Consider the following 20,775-nt stretch of genomic DNA (forward strand, 5'->3'; position numbering starts at 1 on the left):
GAGAAACAGCACCTGCTTAAAGTTAAATTTTAAGTGTCCAAATGACGTAAAATGTATTTCTATGCTTATCATTTCTGAACGATTTTTCCGGACTCCCATTACCGCCGCCCCAGGTCCCTTTATCACATGTTTCTAGTTACGCCACTGTTCCGAAGAATATTTATGCATCCGCGGCAGGGGCGGTCTGGCCAAGTCCGTTGGTCGGCAAACGCCGAGAACCCCGAGGTTTTGGAACCTCCCACTACGCTCGCGTCTATCCTGAAGGTGTGATATGAAAGGTATAATAAAAAAGACTCATATTACTTGAACCAAAGTTTTTTTTGCAAATATAAAATTCTAAGTTTTCATTAGTTGCTTCAATTACAGCTAACCTTGTCTAAAAAGATTGTATAAAAATAAAATTAAGTTGTCAGAAGTTAAAAGAGAACCTGATGCTTTTTGAAAGGGTTATTAGAAAAAGTGCTTTAGATATCAGTTCAGTATCAGAGAATGAATTCAATTAATATATAATGGAACCGTAATACCTTATTAAATTTTATAAGCTGTTAAATTCTCACTATTCATAACATTTTTTTACGAAATTGCTATTTTACATTAGCTTACATCTAGTTTTAAGAGCAAGAATAGCATCAAAATCCATTTCCAGGCATCAATTTCCTAAAATTTTCCGGAGAAGGACCCCCGAATCCCCCGCAAGTTGGACCTCAACATGAACCCCAGCCAAGGGCCCTCAATCATCCAAGACCGCCCCTGTTCCGCGGCTTCGTAAAATTAACGTATTAACGGTATAATGCCATTAAAAATTTTGTCATTACCCCTATGAAAAAATTGGTAAACCTGTATAAAATTTATATAAATTCTTATACAATTATCATGACAATGTATAAAAATGTTTACAAATTTTATACAAGTTTATACAATTTTTTCAAAGGGGTGCTATCATTAGAATGATTAAATAAATTGTTTGCCAAAATGTTCAACACTTACACCTAAAATCTGTGGCGTAACTATAGTTATACATATGATAGTTATATATACTATAGTTACATATATGAGAGGTATAAGGGGAATAGATCCCCCCTCAGAGAAATAAAAAAAAATAAATTCAAAACTAATATCTATGCTTTCCCTGTCGTGCTGATTTCCCGCGAGATTACGAGTGACATCCAAATGTGAAGTGTCAAAATGATATAAAAAGTATTTCCAGGCATCTCCTTTTTCAAAAATTTTCCCGGACCTTTACCTGGAAGGGGTCGCCTCCTCAAGCCCCCAAATTCCCCACAAAGTATATTCCTAGGTACGCCACTGCCCAAAACTGTTTTCAAACATGCGTGCTGTAATATCGTTCCATCGGCAACGGCACCGTGTTCAGCCGAAACTAGCATACATACATATACGCTCCTCGCTTTGCTGGCTCAGCGCTAGCCTAGCCAAACCTACCCAGTGTCATTGGAAGGATGGTTAACTATGTAAATAACTTCCCTCTTATCCTTACGTGAAGTTTGTTTGAAGACACAAAACAGAGAGATCAGAGGGAAATTATTTTTGCCCATGCCCCTTTCCCGGGAGAACAGATACTTAAATGTGTTTACCAAGCCTTGCCAGGAATTAAGAAATAGAAAAAGTAAATAAACAGGTAACTCACAAAATATTCATTCTCTCTCCGAAGTAAACTTTCTGACTATGAAACTTCACGAGATATGTTTCAACCAATTGATTTGGGGTTTCTACCTGAAATTAAGTCACTGATAAGGGAAAGAAAAGATTTTCTTAAGAAAGAAGGTAAGTTTGTTATATTTAATCAATAATTAAGAACAATATCATTCATTACATTTTTTATTTTTCGACAAGACCGATTGGATAAGTGCATGTAACAATTTTAACTGAAATATGGTTTAAAAATAATATCCTCGTACCTGATGCTAAATAAGTGTAACAAGGATATACCGCAATCACTGTCACATAGTTTAATCATTAGGACACAGCTGGGTGATATAAATTGCAAGGAATGAAAATATACGAATAGCAAAGATGGCTACGGTTAGTGGTCGCTGGTCGTTGCTATAAACAAAGTGAGCAGAAAGACGTGAATTCTGCGCATTACCGCCCATCATGCACCATTCTGCTTCTCCTGCTTCTATCATTTTTTATCTTAATTTTTATTTATCAAACTTTGATTTATTCCGAGATCATGAAGGATTAGTTTATTTTACATATGCTGGACTGAAATTTCCACTGATGTAGAAGGACTGATGGTACGGCACAGAAAACTATCGAAACCAAAGTGGGAGATATATATGTTTTCGAGGCTTCTGATCACAAATTTGCAATTGGAACTTAAAAAAAATTTAATATTTTTGCTAATTAATCCGCAGATAAATAGAAGTATACAATGCTTAAGTTTTTGATGTCACTGAATAATAATTGGAGCTAGAAGCTCATGAAATAATCTTTCCATTTGGTGTAAACCGTGGAATTTATATCCAAATCACTCCAAATGCAAAGTTATTTCTTTCTCCAATTTAGTTGCAATTAGGACAGTGTTGTTATTGAACGAGTTTCTTCTGTCTCTGAGTTGGCCGTATAATATTCTGCGTGGTTTAGAAGTCTTAAGTTTTTGTTATTTAATGAATTTTTAAAATGGAGTAATTGCTTCCTTAATTCAATCCTTTACATTGACCTTAATTCAATCTAATAATATCCACAATGCAACAAAAATATTCTTCTCACATCTACCTATTGAAAGGGGCAACGTGAAGTTAACTACTTATTACCCGAGGTGAGGGGCGAAAAGACTTAATACATATGAGGCATAAGACCTGCCAGTTTATTATATTTTGTAAAAAAATACACATATTATATCGTATAAATCAGCATTTTTGTGTGATTAGACAAGTATCACCATGCCATAGGATCCTACATTTAAATGTGGATTTTAAAATGGAATTCCGAGAAGTAAAATTATATGAAATATAATTATTGCTCGGAAAGCTTACATTTTGTTGCCTAAAGTTTAATTTTGAAATTTTCATGAAAATAATGTCCACTTCGTTTTTCGGACCCTCTCGTTCATTCTTCCACGTTAGCGGTAGAAAACTCGATTTTGATTAAAATCAAAGATCGAGATTTAATAACCAAACATCGTGGATCAAATCGAGATCAAGCTTCGAGTTTCGATCCTAACTCGATTTTTAACTTCGATCTTGACCATTTTGTTTGATCCCAGCAGCGTCACTACCAACCTATGATAACTGCATACGTTCCATGTGAAAGACTTTTCTTTATGGCCTGTAAAATTGAAAAGGCATGCCTTCGATCATGGATGAAGCATCACAATCAGTTTATTTTTTTTAAAACGTGCACGCATTTGTAAATTTTTACTATTAGATTTTTTTATACCGCTCAACTGTGTATTTGAGTTTTTTTTGACTAAGCAATAAACCTGTTTATAAAGAGCAGATATTGGGAGCGAAAACAATTTAGATGAAGTCCATATGGGTGAATATGAGGCGCTTATGACCGTATATTTATGATGCAGTTTAACACCCTTTCCTACGTCAACTAAAGCACCTTGAAATAGCCGTGCGATATCATTCGCGCAAAATATAAATATTCAAGCTTGCGCCGTAGACTAATCCTGCCGATCAAAGAGAGTGCGTTTCAAGGCGTGCGCACTTGACATTGTTTCCGCGAAAAGCGTCTCAATCAGGGGCCACGGTCCATACCCATAAATATCACCGCCGCTTTCATATAACGCCGCCCGACAGGGTTTGATTGGACCATAAAAAAGAAACGTTGTCATTTCGAGCGAGCTATATGAAGTTGAGGATTTGATTTGTGAGCCGACAGTATATTTCGCGATTATCGAAGGGTGCAGGAGTCATCTTTGTCCGAGGCTCGAGATTTTCCAGGGCCGCGTGGGTGGGCAACTGGGGTGCTTTTTAAACCAGTGACACTCCGAAGGGACAAGACTCATTTCCCATCTCGCCATGGCAGCTTCCGCACCGACTTCGATGGCCGTCCTCTGCTTTCTCATCACCCTGATCAGCCTGGCCTTAGCGGCGGAAACCCGCATGTCCCAAGGTAAGGGTCGCTGTAAAGAGCTTGCTTCGCTATACCGCGATCGCGAACGATTATTTTTACGTAACAATATGAAATATAGGGGCGGATTAAGGTCGCTATTTTTTTGTTTGGGGGCTTGTTTATTACATTCCGAAGCGTTTTGGTGGTATGCAAGGACTGCAAGTAATAATTCGTCTAAGGCTCCTCGAACACGCACCGATTTTGGACGGCTGATAAAAAACCGCCGATATTTTATCGGTGGAGCGCTGGCTGCGTATACGCCGGGTTTTAACTGGTTAAACGATCTCGTGGTTGGCAGCTAACTAGGCATGTGCGAGTACTCGAAAATTCAAGTCGAGACGAGTAGTTGGTACTCGACTTGAGTTATTAGAGTAGCATTACGAATGTTGAGTCGAGACTAGTAGTTTCGGTTCGAGTTGTTGAGGCCAGTAAGTTCAGAAATCTGCCGACAGGAAGCATTAATACAATGCAAATGCTTTTACTCAGGGCCGTTTCTGGCAGTTTGGATACGTATATATATATATATATATATATATATTAATTTAATTGACCACATATTACTAGAGGTTAATTCATTTCAATAGTGCTAATGTATGGAACTTTTCAAGACACTTCAATTTTTAATCCATCTCATAATACTGAAACAATTACATTCATAATTCCTCATTATCTTTTTCTTTTTAGATCAAGCTAAGCATTCAAAAAAGAAAATTCACAAAGGGATTTGAAAATGAGAATATATTGTGGCATATATATTATCATATTGCCAGATCCAGAAATGACCAAACTCAAACTCGAGTCGAGTTGAAAACACGACTCGAGTTCGAAAAACACTACTCGCACATTCCTAACGCTAACTGATTTTTCCTCGGTACCAGGTTGTTGTCGGTTAGTGCGCATTGCACACAGTGCAATCTTACATGCCCTCCAACTGTTCACTGTTGGAATGTGGTCGGCCGATATTTTATACCGACTGTCCAAAATCGGTGTGTGTGCCAGAAGCCTAAGATCTGACTCACCTAGACCAGCGACTTACATTAAGAGATATTCAAAAATTATATTCATACATTGTTTTTGAAACTGGTAAAATAAAAGCTTTCACTGGAGAGCTAAGTTAAAGATTACCATCTTTTAAATTGTTCTCCATAAGTTGCAGGGGGAGGGTGGTCGCCATTGGTGAAAGATGAAATCGTAATTTTTTTATCTCCAACGCTTGCCCCAAGAGACTCTGAAACCATCAAGAGAAAATTCTCCTCATCATTCTCTTTATAGGATGACCTTCCATTTCTCAGCGAACGGCAAATCTAGTTTCGCTGGTGTCAGTCCGAGTCGCTCAAATGACGGTACGAAATTCTTCCATCCTTTCCCTGCCATCTTTATCTTGGATAAGGATATAAACTTCGGGCTCGTTTCGAGCGGCACACAGTGGACTGTAATCGAAAACAGCTGGTCAAATGCCCAAAAATGTTTTCCCGTGTCCAATAGCCAGCCCAGTGCTCAGTAATGTAGTCCAGTGTCCAGTAGACTGTACCACTCGTTCCACAAATCGATCTTAATTTCGGCGTCTCAGATCATCTCTTCGTATTACTCTATACAATTTTTGTCTCTATATGAGGTGTAAATATTTCGAGGTGACTGGGTGATTCACTTTTTATAATCCTACGTAAACTCAAAAATTCGTCGAGAAAAGGGTATGCACTTTTTGTAGCGTATTCTCCACAAATACAGCAACTAAGTCGCAAAAGTTGATGAGAATGAACAAAAGAAAACCGTGTGATATCATTGTGAATTTTTGTCACTATTAAATAGCCATAAAAAGAGTGCCATTAGTATAACATACTGAATTTCTAAGAAAACAATTCAACGCTGGCAATTTTGGCGAAATTCGTACAACTTTGAGGACATGTATTTTATTTAAACAAGTAATCTAGGAATAAATTTTTGCATCAGAATATGAAATAGTGGATGGGCAACAAATTTGCTAAGTTTCAACTTCCATACTAAAAAAAAATCATTTTTGAGGTTTTGTCGAGCTTTTTTCGATTTCAACCCACTGTGCGACACCCACTTTTTTCTCTGCCCATCCTCTCCCTCCTGCGGTGCGAGAAGAAAATACTACGGACTTACGAGACTTAAGACTTTTATCCCCAGAGTGTATCTCCGCGAGAACCGAAAGTTTCCAATTTTCTCATAGTGTCGATTGTGATAGGGTTTAAAAAAATTAGAAGAGCCTTAATTTCCTTTTTGATACGTCTCCTATTTCTTGAGATATTCGCGAGAAAAAATCGACGGCTCTAACCCTACCGTATTAGATCTGATGATCGGTGGAGTTGATGACGACACGAGCTTATGTCGTGCGGGTCAACGCTTCTCAGCTACTCCTCGGCCTTTTGTGCATCTACATCTGCATAATACCCCGCAAGCAATCAATTATTAAAGTCCTTTATTGCTGTGGGGAAAAACGAATTCCCATAACTATCCGTGTGGCAAAATATCTCTCTTAATTTATCGTTTTCATTATGTTTTTGTCAAAAATAAAATTATATTCTACCATAAATCAATGTTTTCTGATACTCATGATAGCTAGGCATCGCCATATGAGCCTATATAAAATATAAAATGCGTTCCTTTTAAAGTCATGTTTTGGATAATATAACACAGACAGCCAATGAAGGAAATCACTCGATGAGGTAATGTTAAAAGGGTGTATTTTGAAATTTTCATGAAAATTAAATGCAATATCATCGTTTGTAACCAATCTTGAGATTAGTAGATGAGAAATAGGATAGGATAGATAAGACGATGAATAGATTGGAAGAATTTGGATTAATCTTTTGGTTTTTTCCCAAGCAGTTTGACCACGAACGACAATATGTTGCAGGTCTTGATATTGGCGGGTTAAAGTTATTGCCTGCCACTCCACAGCCGCGGGCTCCACACCCGCCTCAGCCTTTTCTTGACTTAGGATCTAGATTTATTTTTAACCTATTGTTGGCCTATTTACATTCGAAGTGCAGTCAAAATTACTTTAAAAAATACGCAACCGAGGCTGCGCTTCACCAATATCCTTTTTGTAATGTTTACAAAAAGTTAACTCAGGTCATTCGTAATGAACGGTTTCCTTAGGTTAATCATCATTTGTCAGCAATTCTAAGATTGGTATGACGCATAACAGTGTTCATTATCGCATATCGATGGCCAAGTTCTAACAACACGTATCTCAAAATTTGGCCGGTTTTGACACAGGTATCTTATACAAAGTGGAATAACATAAAAAAATAAAATTCAAGCAAATAACAACTCTTTTTTGGCAAATGTATGTTTCATTTTTAGTTTTAAGAATTTTTGGTTTTTAATTTTAGCATTTTTTTGCTCTCTTGAAAGGTTGTTATTCTTGAGATACGTGTTGTTAGAACTTAGCCATCGATATATGAAAGGGAAAATTGAAAATCCAGTCCTAGAATCAGGTTGTCGGGAGGTAGACCACTAAGAGCTCTACGGAAATTAACAGATCCATAGTTTAAGCCACCATATTTTTAAATATTGAATAAAGCTCAATTTTTAATTATTTGAGTGAGGGATTTTAATCAGAATTTAGATTGTGATAAAATTTAATGGTAGCATTATCGAAACATTTTAAGGTGCATCTATTAATGAGGAAAATCATAGAGAGGATTTGATGAGCCATAATTCGTCTCAGAGGCGCTGGAGCGAAATTGATCGTGGAGCCACCTCAGGTATTGCATCACAGTTTTCTTCCAACCTAGAAAAAAAACTAGTTATGGGGAAAAACTTATACAAAAGCCCGAGGAGAAAGGAGTGAACGTGAATGGGAGAAGAGAACGCACAGAAGCACTAGATTGATCGAATGAGCTATCCTGAGGAGCTGAAAAAATAAACGATCTGAACGAAGGATTTGTTGCGTTGAATTGATCCACATGATTGGAAAGCTTAGATCGTCTGGAGGAGGCGAGAAATAAATTTCCCAGTCTTTCTTTATTTTTTCACCCATTACATTATTTTCAGAGGAAAAAAATTAAGAATGAACGCGCTTTGAGGGTTTTTTTATTTTATTTTTCATCCATCACATTTTTCTCAGAGGAAAAAATAAGAATGGACGCGCTTTGAGAGTCTTTTTTTTTCACGAACGTCTTTTTAAGTTTCTCACGCTGCCGCGAGGGGCGCCGCCGTTCTCTTGTTGCTCCAGCCCCTCTCATCAAGGCACTAAAAGCCGCCCACAAAGCTCAAATGAGGTCTTCTGAAAGGAGGGAGCGCCTAGGCGTCTCGCCTCCTGGGGGCTCGCTTATAACTACCGGCAGCAGTGTGGAAATCACGGCCTCCCTTTGCAGCCGCAGGTATATATCCTTTCACCAAGGAGATGAATTAATAGGGGGCGTAGCGTGGCCACCCGGTCACATCTGCGGCTTTTTAGCTTCTCTCGGGTGGATGCTGGACTGGTCGTTTAAAAAGGTGGCCAAGAAATGCAATTGACTGCTAAAGCAGGAGCCCATACACGTCATATCTCCACTATTTTCAATATAGAAGTGTCCTTAAAGTGCCAATACACTTAGTTATGGCAGAGTTAGAGAAACAAAAGAAGTGACGAAGCCGGAAAAGAAATATTTTCATCTCCTCTCGTTTGAGATTAAACATCGATCCCTAATAAGTAATAAATTATAAAAATAACTATCGCTATATTAGCTGGTTACGCAGTTGCCTCTCAGGATATAACCATGGCTATGTTCAATGTTTTCAAATTCTCTAACTGATCAAATCAAGATCGATCATTTACTCAATCGATGCAAACTCTCTTTGCAGTGCTTCGTAGTCACTGACCACACGTACGACTCGAGCGTAGTAGTAGACTGATATAGCAGCCAACTGCAACGTGCAAAAAAGACTTGAAATAATTCGAGTTTTGGACCATTCGAATACTGTGTTTCACCCTCAGCGAACCAGATGGACAAATCAGCAAAACCTCATTAAAACCGTCGAATAGGGGTTTTTAGGTTCCGTTACAAAATTTTAATATGCATTGAAGAAATTAGGGCGTATTTAACAACTACTTATTAAGTATTCTGTTAAAGAAATTAGGGCATTTTTAACAACTACTGATTGGGTATTCAGTTGGTATTTCAAATTATTATTACTTATTTTTTAAAAAATCTTCAGAGGAAAATTGTTTTAATTCGATACAATTCTTTTTCATTGAATTATTTTCTATGCAAGTAGTTAAAAGCCTTTCGCTATGTGCCGAATATTCCGAACCACGTAGCGTCTCACAGATCCCTCAAGGTTTCTGAATCGACTTGAGTCGTGTTTTGAACCTCTAAAAATACTGGGATCAAGATGAAATACCTCGTGTTTCACCAGAAATGCGGAATACATTTCGAGACCCTAAAAATTAACGTTGGGGTGGTTAAGGATCTCTATTTTAAGTTCCAACAATTTATCATCACAATGAAGAGCTTGAATCATGATTACACAGCTGAAGCATATGCATAAAAATACCTATTTTCCATCTTCATCATAGCTAGATTATGATCACTGGATATCACCCGTAATATTCCACTGTCACTTGAATCAATTCTCGACGAATGAACGGAACTGCTACCATATTCCCACCATAATAGCTTCAACGAACCTCCTTATTTACGGCAGCCGTCACGGATAATTTTCGATTCAAATTTAAAGGCAAGATCTTCCATAGTATACAATTGCATATAATTTCACTCATCGAAATTATAGTTTCGAGAAATGAGCAAAATGATTCGATGCCTCTCTTCTCGGAATCTCCCTGATTTTGAAATTTTCCTCTTCATCTGTCCTTCTCCCATACTTTGTTAATTGCGCGCAGAGTCATAGGGATTGTAGTAATTTGTATTTTCATAATTTGGCATGGTTTTATACAACAGATCCTGTTTTCTAGTGGTCTGAAAAATCCAAGTAATCGTTTTGTTTTGCAGTCATTGGTCACGCTATCAGAGGTCAGCCTCGAAGTAACCTTGCCCTTGACCTACGCAGGAAATATCAAAAATGAAACTGAAATGCAGCCATTTTTAATACCTTAGTGTTCTCAAGACGCCGACGGCATATTCAAAACATACGTAGTTTAAAATGAAAACATATAGAAAAGAAGAAAGGAAAGAATTCCATAGATACTACATATGGAGCATATTTCTGTATGAAAGCGAGGCTTGGACATCGGGAACTGAGGAGAAGCCAAGATTTGAAGCATTCAAAATGTAATGCTACCCAAATATGATTGGCAATAAAATCGGTGGGCTTAGTAAACAATGGGAAGTGCTGAGAAGAGCGGGAGCAAAGAGAAGTCTTCTAAAAACCTTAAGGAACCATGTCAACTTAGTTGGCCACATAGTGAGAGGCATGATAGCCTGCTAAAAACTATCATAGAAGGACAAGGAGAAGGGAAGAAGGGCAAGGGACAGCCCCGAATGATTTACAGGTTATAAAAGATTCCGAAGAGAAGAAATACTATGAAAAGACTAGTGGATAGGAGAGAGGAATGGAGAGCTGCGAAAAACTAATCTTAGAATAGGGTAGTTTCCTTCATCAAAGAAAACGAAAGGCATTGATTGCGATTCGTTACCCATTATTACTGTATTCATTTTAAAAATTAACTGGTTTTAGAAATCCCAGTTTAGGCGAATTTTAATGGTTACCTCATTTGAAAAAGGTCAGATTGGCGCCCATGCGTTACCACTCCGCGTGAAGTTACAGTGACCTAGATGCTATACGAGTAGTTAGGAGTTTTACAGCGTCTGAGATTACCAATGCATGCATGAGGCACAGAACTCAGGGAAACATCTCTTAATAATCACCTTTTAAAATTGCCTTTGGTCGGAGAGGTTCCTTGGTTTGATTGGGTATTAATAATCCTTATTTAAGCTAAGCGCTATCTGCTATAATTTATAGCAGGGTACTCTACACTACCGCCATGCTCGGCAGCAAGCAGCCTGCATCGTAGCGGCGTTCATAGCCTCGCACCAAGGTGGCCTGACACAGCTGCAGCCAGACGTCACAAGGGCTTTTCCCAGCATTCATACTAAGCCGTCGCGTTTTCGCGCGCTTGAAAATTTTTACTTTTCATGTAATAGCGAAAAATAGATATCGTCATTTAAAAATCTAAAAGCGTGAAATATGTACTCCAGGAGTAATAATCTTTCGATTAAGGCAATAAAAACTATTTGGAAACCACACTATTTTTGACTTACGATGATGGTTTTATAGCCTGAAACGAAAAGGAATGGATTGCTTGGGCGTAGGATAGTTCAGCATAATTTGTTATTATTCTGAAATATCCTATTCAGGATAATTTGCATTTATCCTGAATTGATAGTGTTGAGTTTTTAAAATTTCATTGGGATGTCTTAGTTCATAAAACTAATAAATAAGGAGTACAGAGAATTCATGAGATTTACCCATATACATTTAATTTATTATTTTCATTAATAATTTCGGATTAAGGGGATTAAGGTATTCTGGTACTTTTGGTTTATCGACGCCTGTAAATAATGAAACTCAGCAATTGATTCTATGTTTTCCATTTGTTTGAATAAATTAAGGAATACTGTATCAGTTCGTCCTTCCTTAGGGGTACTGATTGTCCAAGGAAAAGGAATGTGGGGAGAATCACCTGTCCTCTTCTTTTTTCATCATGCCTCATATGATTTATTTCCGCTTTCGTGTGAACATTTTTCATCCCTCGACCTTCCACTAGCCCGCTACCTTTCACTGAACAAATACCATGTCACGATAGTCTTCCTCGAAAATTTTCCTCCTTTCAAAATTCTTGTCTGCACCCAATTTTGGAAAGCCTCCTCCAAAGTGAAGCTTATCGCATCCAAATTCCAGATTTATTGTCAGCTAACAAACAGTGTTTTATAAATACATTAAGAATAAAAAAAATAGGTTTCTACCACTGATCCTTGTTAACACGAGCATATATTTTTCGTATTCTAGCATTACTGTGGTAACAATCCTCACGCTACCGATTGAACAGCGAATGAAGTTTCATTATAGCCACGAGAAAACTTTGCCAAGAAGAATATAGTTATAAATGTGTCTTTTAGAAAAAAAAACCTGTAAAATAGACCCTCGAGCATTAGCAAATGACAGTAATCATAAAATTACATAAAAAGTCATTACAATTCACCTTTAGCTAAAAGTAGCTCCCCTTAAATGGTGATAGAAATATATAAAAGATCACGTATTTAAAGCTTATCTGTAAGCTGTACTTTTTTCAAATACTTCCTTTAAAAATCTCTCAAGGGTTACTAGGCCAGTGATTTCTGTTAATAAATTATTGATCACTATGCTTTTTACTTTGCTTAACGGTTACGATGAATGTTGTGGTGAAAATAGGTAACCTAGAACTGACGATTAAAATAAAATATACGTAGTAGATTGATTTACGACTTGAAAAATATTCGCAAAAACTTTGATAGGTATTAGCTCCACGTGTCATTTGCCTATTAATTAATTAAAGGTATCAATTTACCAGCCTAGTGGACACAGCGTGCAGAAAGCATGTAGACATATCCATCAATCTTACCGTTCACTCAAGTGACCTTCATCGGGTCATTAGTCTCCTTGCTATTTAGGGAACATCTTCAGGCCGGCACGAGTAACCTTGTGAACGGAGGTTTGATAAATTTGGTCAAGAGGGACAAACAAAAAGATTTTTCTCAGAGCAACGAATTTCTCCAAGGCCAACTAGTTGCCATCCCATGGACCAATGTTAGCGTCCACCGACAACAAAAAAGAACTCACACCTGGTATCGTCTGCTTCATTTGAATTCTCTTTTTCTGTGTCTGATCTGCCATGACCTTGATCCAGCCCATAGAAACGAATAATTTCGGGCCGTCTTCATTCGTTCGGGCCAATCCGACCGAAGGTCCAAGTTCAGGTACCTAACAACCCAACATGTGTGAATCTGCATATACTTGGGTGTGGTTCCATACATTGCTTCTTGCAAGTTAAGAATTCGCGACAAGGTGTGAACTTAAAGGAAATAATATTACAATATTAAAATATCATATTTTATAAAATAATACATTTTATAAAAAAGAAGAAAATAATGGCCAGCATAATTTTTTTTAACTTAAATCATTGATAGTTTGAAATATGCTCGATGAGAAAATTACAATCAGCTCAGAGTCTAGCTTATCAGGAAGTGATCGAAATTTGAGGTGTAACATTATTCCCCGAAGGACACGCTCACAAACAAACAAGAAAGAGTATAATAAATCGTGGTACAATTCAGAGCGGCAAATTGGAGCTTTTTCTATCTTTCACTTTTTCACTTTTGCATCTTCTTTCAGAAATTTTTTTCTACTACTCTACTGCACATTTTGTGTTTTTTTTCAATGAATAATAGATTTTTTGTACAAAAGGAACCGGGGATATTTTTGTTCAAATTTTGATTTACGTTGAAAAGTCGAGCTTTTCGCTCCGGTTAAAAATCAATTGCTCGCTCGACTGACATTTTTTAATCACTACCCGTTGAGTGCTAACTAGCCCCACCCTTGCACTATTTCGTCAGAGGATCATCAAATTGCACGATGGGCGAATTATAGCACCTTTAGGACTTAAGGAAAAACATTTCTCAATCAAAACTAACTTTATGAAACTATTTTTATAGTTGAGCGACTTTCCACGAAATGTTCTGCTTCTAAAGGGCTGCCTATGTCAAATTAACAAACTGATGTTTCTCTGCGCCACCTTTTAAGGCCTGGTTACACGATACATTAACACGTACGGGTTAATGTCTAAATCTATGAACGCGTGAATGAATACGAAAATGCACCGTGTAACCACCCAACTTGTGCGAATGCATGAGCGGAAAATAGAACCTGTTCCAATTTGGTTCATGCATTCGTACATGTTCCGTTCCGGCCCACCAAAATCATTCACGCGAACGTACATTAACTTGTACGTGTTAATGTACCGTGTAACCAGGCCTTAAACTTAAAAAAACAAAGAGACAAAAAATTGTATCTCGCTAAGCAAAAAGTATTCGCCCAAATAGGGACTTGAACCCTAGACCCTCAGATTAAAAGTCTGATGCTCTACCGACTGAGCTACCCGGGCCCTTATTTTAAAGTGTCAAATAACTTTTCCGTCTCGCTGCCTGTAATTATTATGCAGTTGGAGTCCTCTCTTCTAACACGACAAGTGTAATTTCTGCTTCGAAATCGTTTACGCTGAGTTATATCTCCCATTAACCAAAATCTTAAAATAATGGCTGTGAATTAGTTACTGTCGTGATTAGCCAGCCTTTTGCCAAGGTTAGGTGAACGAAAAAAATCTGTGGAGCGTTACGAAATGAAATTATATCAAGTGTGTAGGCCTCGTTACACGACACATTAGCACGTACGGTAGAATAGAACCTGTTCTAATTTGGTCCATGCATTCGTACATGTTCCGTTCCGGTCCACCAAAATCATTCACCCGCACGTACATTAACTTGTACGTGTTAATGTATCGTGTAATCAGGCCTTCATAAATGGTTCAATGACCTAATAATTTAAAATTTCTCACTTAGAGCCTCCCCAAGACTCCAGGGACAAGAGGCAGAACCTGCAGAGCTTCTTTGGCCTGACGGGCGCCCAAAGAAGTGGCCCCAAGTGGCCCCTGGCATCACCACCTTCCTGGGACGCAAAACTGTGGGACTACTACAGCCCTCAACAATTGCAGCCTCGCCCGTACGACCAGGAGAGCGATGCCATGGAGGAATTGAGGGGACCGCTGAAGACTCCTCTGTCGGAGGAAGCCCTCCAGCTGGGGTATAATCTTCTGCGCAAGAGGAGCCCCAGTTGTATGAGCAAGTGCGTGAACCAAGGCCAGATACACCCCATTATGTGCCATTCGCTTTGCTAGCGGGATGGACCATTATATGCGACGTCAAGTGTGTTCAGCTACTTCAACTAAAAGATATGGTAACGAAATCCTATCGATTGTAAACATATCCATTCCCTGTACTTAACTGCTAGCGTTTGTCCGTAGTAGACAACTAACAGAAGGTATGGAAATAATAAAAGTAATTATGGAAAAAAATGAATAATATATATATTTTTCATGAAGAAATCAAAGCATGATTTTATTTAAATCCTAATTCTGGTAACCTATCCTTAACAGTATTGAATTAGGTAATTCCAACGGAAAGGGTATGACACGGCTGTTGCTGCGTTAAAAACTGGCATAGGAAAGCAAATTATGCTGTTGTTGTCGGTTACCCAGGTGTATGTTACTATGGAAGGTTATCTCCATAAGATCAAGTCCTAAGATCCTCATCAAATACAATTGATTTCACACTGGTAAAAAACATTAAAAATTCCGTGGGTTAATTTAATGCCATACAATGGTTTATACACCGTCTCTTCCGTAAGAGATACTCTAGTTTGAAAGTGGCTTATTAGACTGCTGTCCTCGATTGAGCAAATTACCTATTTAGAATAGGAAGATATAATTTAATTCCGAGTTAGAAGAGAAAGCAAGCGAAATAGACGGATATTGCGAGCTCAAAAAGGCTGCTTACGCTATACATTAACTCGAACGAGTTAATGTCTGTTTGCGAGAATGATTTTTGTGGACCGGAACGAAACGTGCATGAACCAAATTAGAAGAGGTTATATTTTCTGTTCATGCATTCGCACAAGTTGGGTGGCTACACGGTGCATTTTCGTGTTCATTCTCGCGTTCATACATTTACACATTAACTCGTAAGGGTTAATGTACCATCTAAACAGGCCTTAAGATGATATTTTATAGGAAACGAAATTTTAGTTAGTATTAACCATGTTAAAGGTAGGTAAAAAAGTGAGTAGAAAAGTTGCCGGTACTCAGTATCTTCTGATAAAAACCAGATTTCTACGCGAATTAAAGGGGACTAAAAATACAGAAAAACACAGAAAAAAACATGACCATTATAAATAAAACGAACATATTTTCTGAAGAAATTCTGCTCCATCTCTTAATGCAACAGAAGAATTAGGCTGGGAGTCGCTAGAGACTCGGAGGCTGCGCGCTAGACTTAGATTGCTTGAACAATTGAGAATGGATATCTTTAAGGGCGACACGGAGAACATAATTTTAGAGCCCCACTATATTACCATGCCCGACAGAAGCGATAAATTAATAGAGACATTTTGCGGAACGGATAGATATGGGAATTCGTTTTTCCCCCGAACCATGAAGGACTTCAATAAATGCAAGTCTTAATTTCATTTGAGCATTTGCTTTTTATATGTAAACGGCTGTTGTTCTCATACCCCCTGCCACACGCTTATTTAGGCTTGCGGGGTTGTATGTAAATGTAGATGTATGTACTGTAGTTTGAAAATGCCATGTCAGACTGCTGTACTTGACTGAGTAAATTACCTACTTTAATTAGGTAAATATAATTTATTTTCGATCTTGGGAAAGACCAAGCGATCTTACGATCTCTCACTATCGTAAACGAAAGTTTAGATACTATTAAGCTAGTAAGTAAAAAAGTGAGTCTGAAAAGTACCCGGTACCCAGTCCCCTTTGATAAAATCCCTGAAAGTGAGTAATAGCAGCACAAAAAATTATTATATACCTATATTACAGAAAATTAAAAGTGCAACATAACAAAAATAAAACATTCTAAATAAATTATGCTCAATCTCTTAATGCAATAGAAATATAGGTGAGATTTCTTATAAGTCAGCTATCCTCACGAAAAGTTGGCAATTTTATTTCGTTGATTAATTTCCTTCAGTGATAATCAAGTCACCGCATCTCATCAGCTAACGTCGTAATCAACATGTGGCTTAGAAAGTCACAGCGGTATTCATTGATCTCTCGCTACCACTTTACCTTCCGCGGCCGATACGTAATGCGATCGCCGCAAGACGAGAATTTCAGGTGCACCTAACTATGCAAGTCACCCACAAGACTAAACCGGTCACTAGGAAACAGAATCCGCGCTCGATTAGGTCAACGGGGAAAGTGATTACTAGATGAGTCGAATGATCAGGGTTCGATTTCTGGCAATGGAATCAACGTTGCCATTTCAAGCTAAGATTTTGCACTCAACATCCGAGTCGGGATTGGCTATAACTGGAGGTAAATATATTCTCTAAGTATCATGCCAAGCGTATCATAAATTTGTATTTTTAATAATAATAAAATAATTAGACTAAAACATTTAGCATTTTTTATTCATTCAAACTTAGATATACCGATACCATATTGAGGATGTACCAAGAGAAATTTGAAATACTTCAGGAGGCGGTAAGGGAAACAATTTAAGAATTTTTGTCCTTTAAACATGGGGTCGCACCTACGTGGTTTCTGAGCTATGGCAGCGTATACATTTTGTTGGATGCCTTATGCGGTTACCATTAAAACGCTGATTAACGAAATTTACTGTGATGAAAGGGATCTGAAATTTTTGGTGATTATGCTTGAGGTCAGGGAAGGCAAGTGCAACGAATATGTTTTGTTAATATGTTTTGCTTCGACTCGGAGGGAAACGGAAGTACGAGGCCTAGGTTTAATTTCGTTCCCGCACGAAATTAAAATCACCAAGGAGTTTAGTTTCGACCCGGGACGAAACTTTACACCCAGGAACGAAACTAAATTGATCGAAAGTTGCTCATAGTTAAGTTTCGATCCCAGAAGTTGAGTGGAGGGGGATAAGAGGGAATAGTTTCGACCCATTACGTTTGAAATACGCGTGGGGAGGTGAAAATATTGAGCTTAAAAATCTAATGGCAAGTTTGCGTTCACCTCTCTCTTAGGACCAAACTGTTCAAAGGTGAAGCACGTGCTCCCTCGGGTGCGAAACATTACATGTGCTTCGTTTCGTCTCAGAGTTTTATTTTAATTTCGACCTGAAGTAATTCTGACTTCAATTTTGCTTCGACCCTCAGTTTAGTTCCCCGTTTTTAAATCCATTTCGTTTCGTTTCTTCATTTCGCTCCAGGGAACGAAACTATTGAAATTTTACTGGTTTTGACTTTCGTTTAGTTTAGAATGACATCCTTGCTTGAGATACGTTTCTTTCATTTTATGCTATCCACAAAGAGAATGGTAGCTTATTATTTACAATGGACTCCAAATATTCGTAGATATTTCAACTTCTAAAGTCGTATTTTTTACGATAAAATCTATATATTCAGGGATGGCATAATAATTTTCATAATTAATTTTAACGAAAATTTATTTAGTCATTGCGGTAAACATCATTTTTCTTTCATTATTCGCGCGAATTATATGGAAACTTAAGTGATGCCATGCAGCATATGCAGCAGACACCGATATGCAGCATTCCCCGGATGGGGATAAATAGAGCTCAAATTTTCCCCAGTTACCAAGGCGATAAGCTACAACAATGGAAGCTTGACATAGAGGAGGGGAACTGGAGACGAATGAATTCACTTCAATGTTCTGGTTTCATTAAGTAATGCTACTTCACTGAGCCATCTTTTTGTAACATTATTGAACGATTCACCTCTAGAGTCCTTGAGTATACGATTCTAGATTCTTTGATGTCAGCTCACTGATTCATTGCATATACAAAAAAAATTTCCCCCCAAATCGACCACTAAGCCAAGAACTGTTAATTTCCGAGGCAGACAATAAAGGCATGTTTCATAAAAAGGCATAAGGCGAAAAACAACGAAGCAATGACCTCCACATGCAAAACTGGCAATTATTTGGTTTGGTCTACTTTTTAAAATACCAAGGAGCATTAATTACTGGTGGAATTTCGAACAACGATTGAATTCCCGCTGGAGAGATAAATATAAAACCTCCCCAGTCACACCGACTTCGAAAGAGGTGTGAAATTCACAGAGAGGAATAAGTTGCTCAAAATGGAAATTAGGATAATTTGTACGATGCCCGGCACAGGTAACGCCGGAGCGAACACAATATGAATCATATGGTGATGATTAATTGCAATTGAGTAATACTAGAAAGGAGATTCGAAAATGACTTAAAATATGGCCCGGGTACATTCCATACACTGCACTCAGTTCATTTTCACCAACCGGTTTCGATTCATCACGCTGTTTTCAAGGTAAAATATTTTCCGAGACCCGTGTATGTGGTAATCCACTAGAGACCAGTTGGTCGCAATCATTTCGGCTGAGACGCAACAAAGGATTCCATTTTCGGAACTTGTGGTGATATAAGCAACATTTATCATGACAATTAAGTACCTTGTTAGCCAAGTACTTTCATTATCTGTAGAGTGAGAAATGACGAGAAACTTTGAAACCGGTTCCACCCACATGAACATCAAGAGTTTGAAATGACGATGCATATTTCTCTGATAAATATGCCGAATTTCCTCGTCGAAAAAAAAAACACCCACGACCCATAATTTTGACCAAAACATCAATGCCATCAATAGTGAGAGCTTTCACGACGAAAAATTCACCGTGCTGTCATCTGTCTATGCTATCAGGCACAGCTTCTGACGTCGATACGGCGTCCTTCAAATCGGGAAGAACCTGAACGTTGAAAGCGTATTTTCATCCCTCTCTCTCTCTCTCTGGATTGCAGCGTGAAATGAATTCGTCTGGCTTTGATTGCATTCCCCTGATTATTAATACTGGATGTTTAAAAAAAGGACTTTAAAACTTTGAAAATTCATAAAAAGTTAGCCTAAAAAGGTAAAGTGCTGGTTTTAGTTACCCCGTTTACACCACGATCGTACCGACGTTGATCGCGACTACAGCACGTTTACACGTCTAAAAGTTACCATCGTAACTCAGTGCTGCCCTCGTTGTGGAATTTTGTCAGATAACAACTGACGACGACACTGCGTGAGAAAATTGAAATCCTGGAAATTAAGAAGCAAAAGAATATTAATGTTTTCATGTGCTAAAACTGAAGCTAGACCGAACTGTCGGTAAAACGTTAAAGAATGTAGGTTTCTTTATGGGAATCTGTCCAAAGTTTAGCAATATTCATGCGGTTAAGACAGTAGATATGTCTCCTTGCTACGTTCCAAATTGTAATATTTCGCTAACTGGTCACTTTATTATAATATCGACTCAATCCGGATTTAACGTGTCCAAAATAATTTTTTCAAATTAAATAATTACGATTTATTAATCTCTTTGTCTAATTACAACACTTCATATATTCTTTCCCTAGTTAATTTGAAAATTCTTGCACGACCAAGGATCCTCCAACAAAGGCATATTCCTCTACAAAATTATCAATTAATATTTAGATTGTTCCTATCTCCTTTATTAGTAACTTTTAATGGATCCCGTCATAGCTATATAAATCCCCACCTGCTTGTTTTTAATTGCCATAGAGCAAATTATGCCTTCAACTCCCAGCTATGATGAGATAAAACTAAAACTAGTCATAACAGTCCGTGAAGTCTTTAAGAAACTAGATTCTTCGAGAGAATATGCCAAAACATTCAAGAATATTCACGCATTAAAGACAGTACATATTGCTGTTATAATTTAACTAGAAAAGGCTTAGATTTCGGCTTGATTCGGCACAAGTATTGATATCTCCACGTCCTCATCTAAATGTTATGGTTATTTCTGGCGAATTTTATTGTGAAATCCTTTATACAATGATTTAATTGGTTAACATTTTGTGCATGTTTGTTATTTTCCATCATCTGTGAAGTATAATGTAAGGATACATGGGTATGGGTTAACCTGTAA

The 20,775-nt window shown here is 37.8% G+C and overlaps 2 protein-coding genes and 1 non-coding gene across 7 annotated transcripts in view; 1 reads left to right on the forward strand and 2 right to left on the reverse strand.

Annotated features, from left to right (window-relative positions):
* LOC124164235 overlaps positions 1 to 2,049 on the reverse strand; it is a 40,370-nt gene extending 38,321 nt beyond the window's left edge. For 3 of the 5 annotated variants that reach the window (XM_046541475.1, XM_046541474.1, XM_046541471.1), the window contains exons 1-2: positions 1,917 to 2,049; positions 1,646 to 1,745 (exon numbers count right to left, since the gene is read on the reverse strand). In XM_046541475.1, coding sequence (XP_046397431.1) covers positions 1,646 to 1,656 — 11 coding nt within the window. In that variant the 5' untranslated portion in view covers positions 1,657 to 1,745; positions 1,917 to 2,049. The remainder of the gene's footprint in view (positions 1 to 1,645; positions 1,746 to 1,916) is intronic. The other 2 variants (XM_046541473.1, XM_046541472.1) reach the window with 2 other exon arrangements.
* Positions 2,050 to 3,916: 1,867 nt separating this feature from the next.
* Positions 3,917 to 15,146, forward strand: LOC124163970. Its single transcript, XM_046541109.1, has 2 exons — positions 3,917 to 4,083; positions 14,652 to 15,146. Exons 1-2 carry the CDS (start codon positions 3,990 to 3,992, stop codon positions 14,984 to 14,986), a joined length of 429 nt encoding a protein of 142 aa, XP_046397065.1. The 5' UTR covers positions 3,917 to 3,989; the 3' UTR covers positions 14,987 to 15,146.
* Positions 14,125 to 14,197, reverse strand: Trnak-uuu. The gene has a single exon. It is a non-coding gene; the product is annotated as a tRNA-Lys (tRNA).
* Positions 15,147 to 20,775: the final 5,629 nt, after the last annotated feature.

Source organism: Ischnura elegans, chromosome 8 (genome assembly GCF_921293095.1).
Source record: "Ischnura elegans chromosome 8, ioIscEleg1.1, whole genome shotgun sequence".
In the NCBI taxonomy this organism is placed as follows: Eukaryota; Metazoa; Arthropoda; class Insecta; order Odonata; family Coenagrionidae; genus Ischnura; species Ischnura elegans.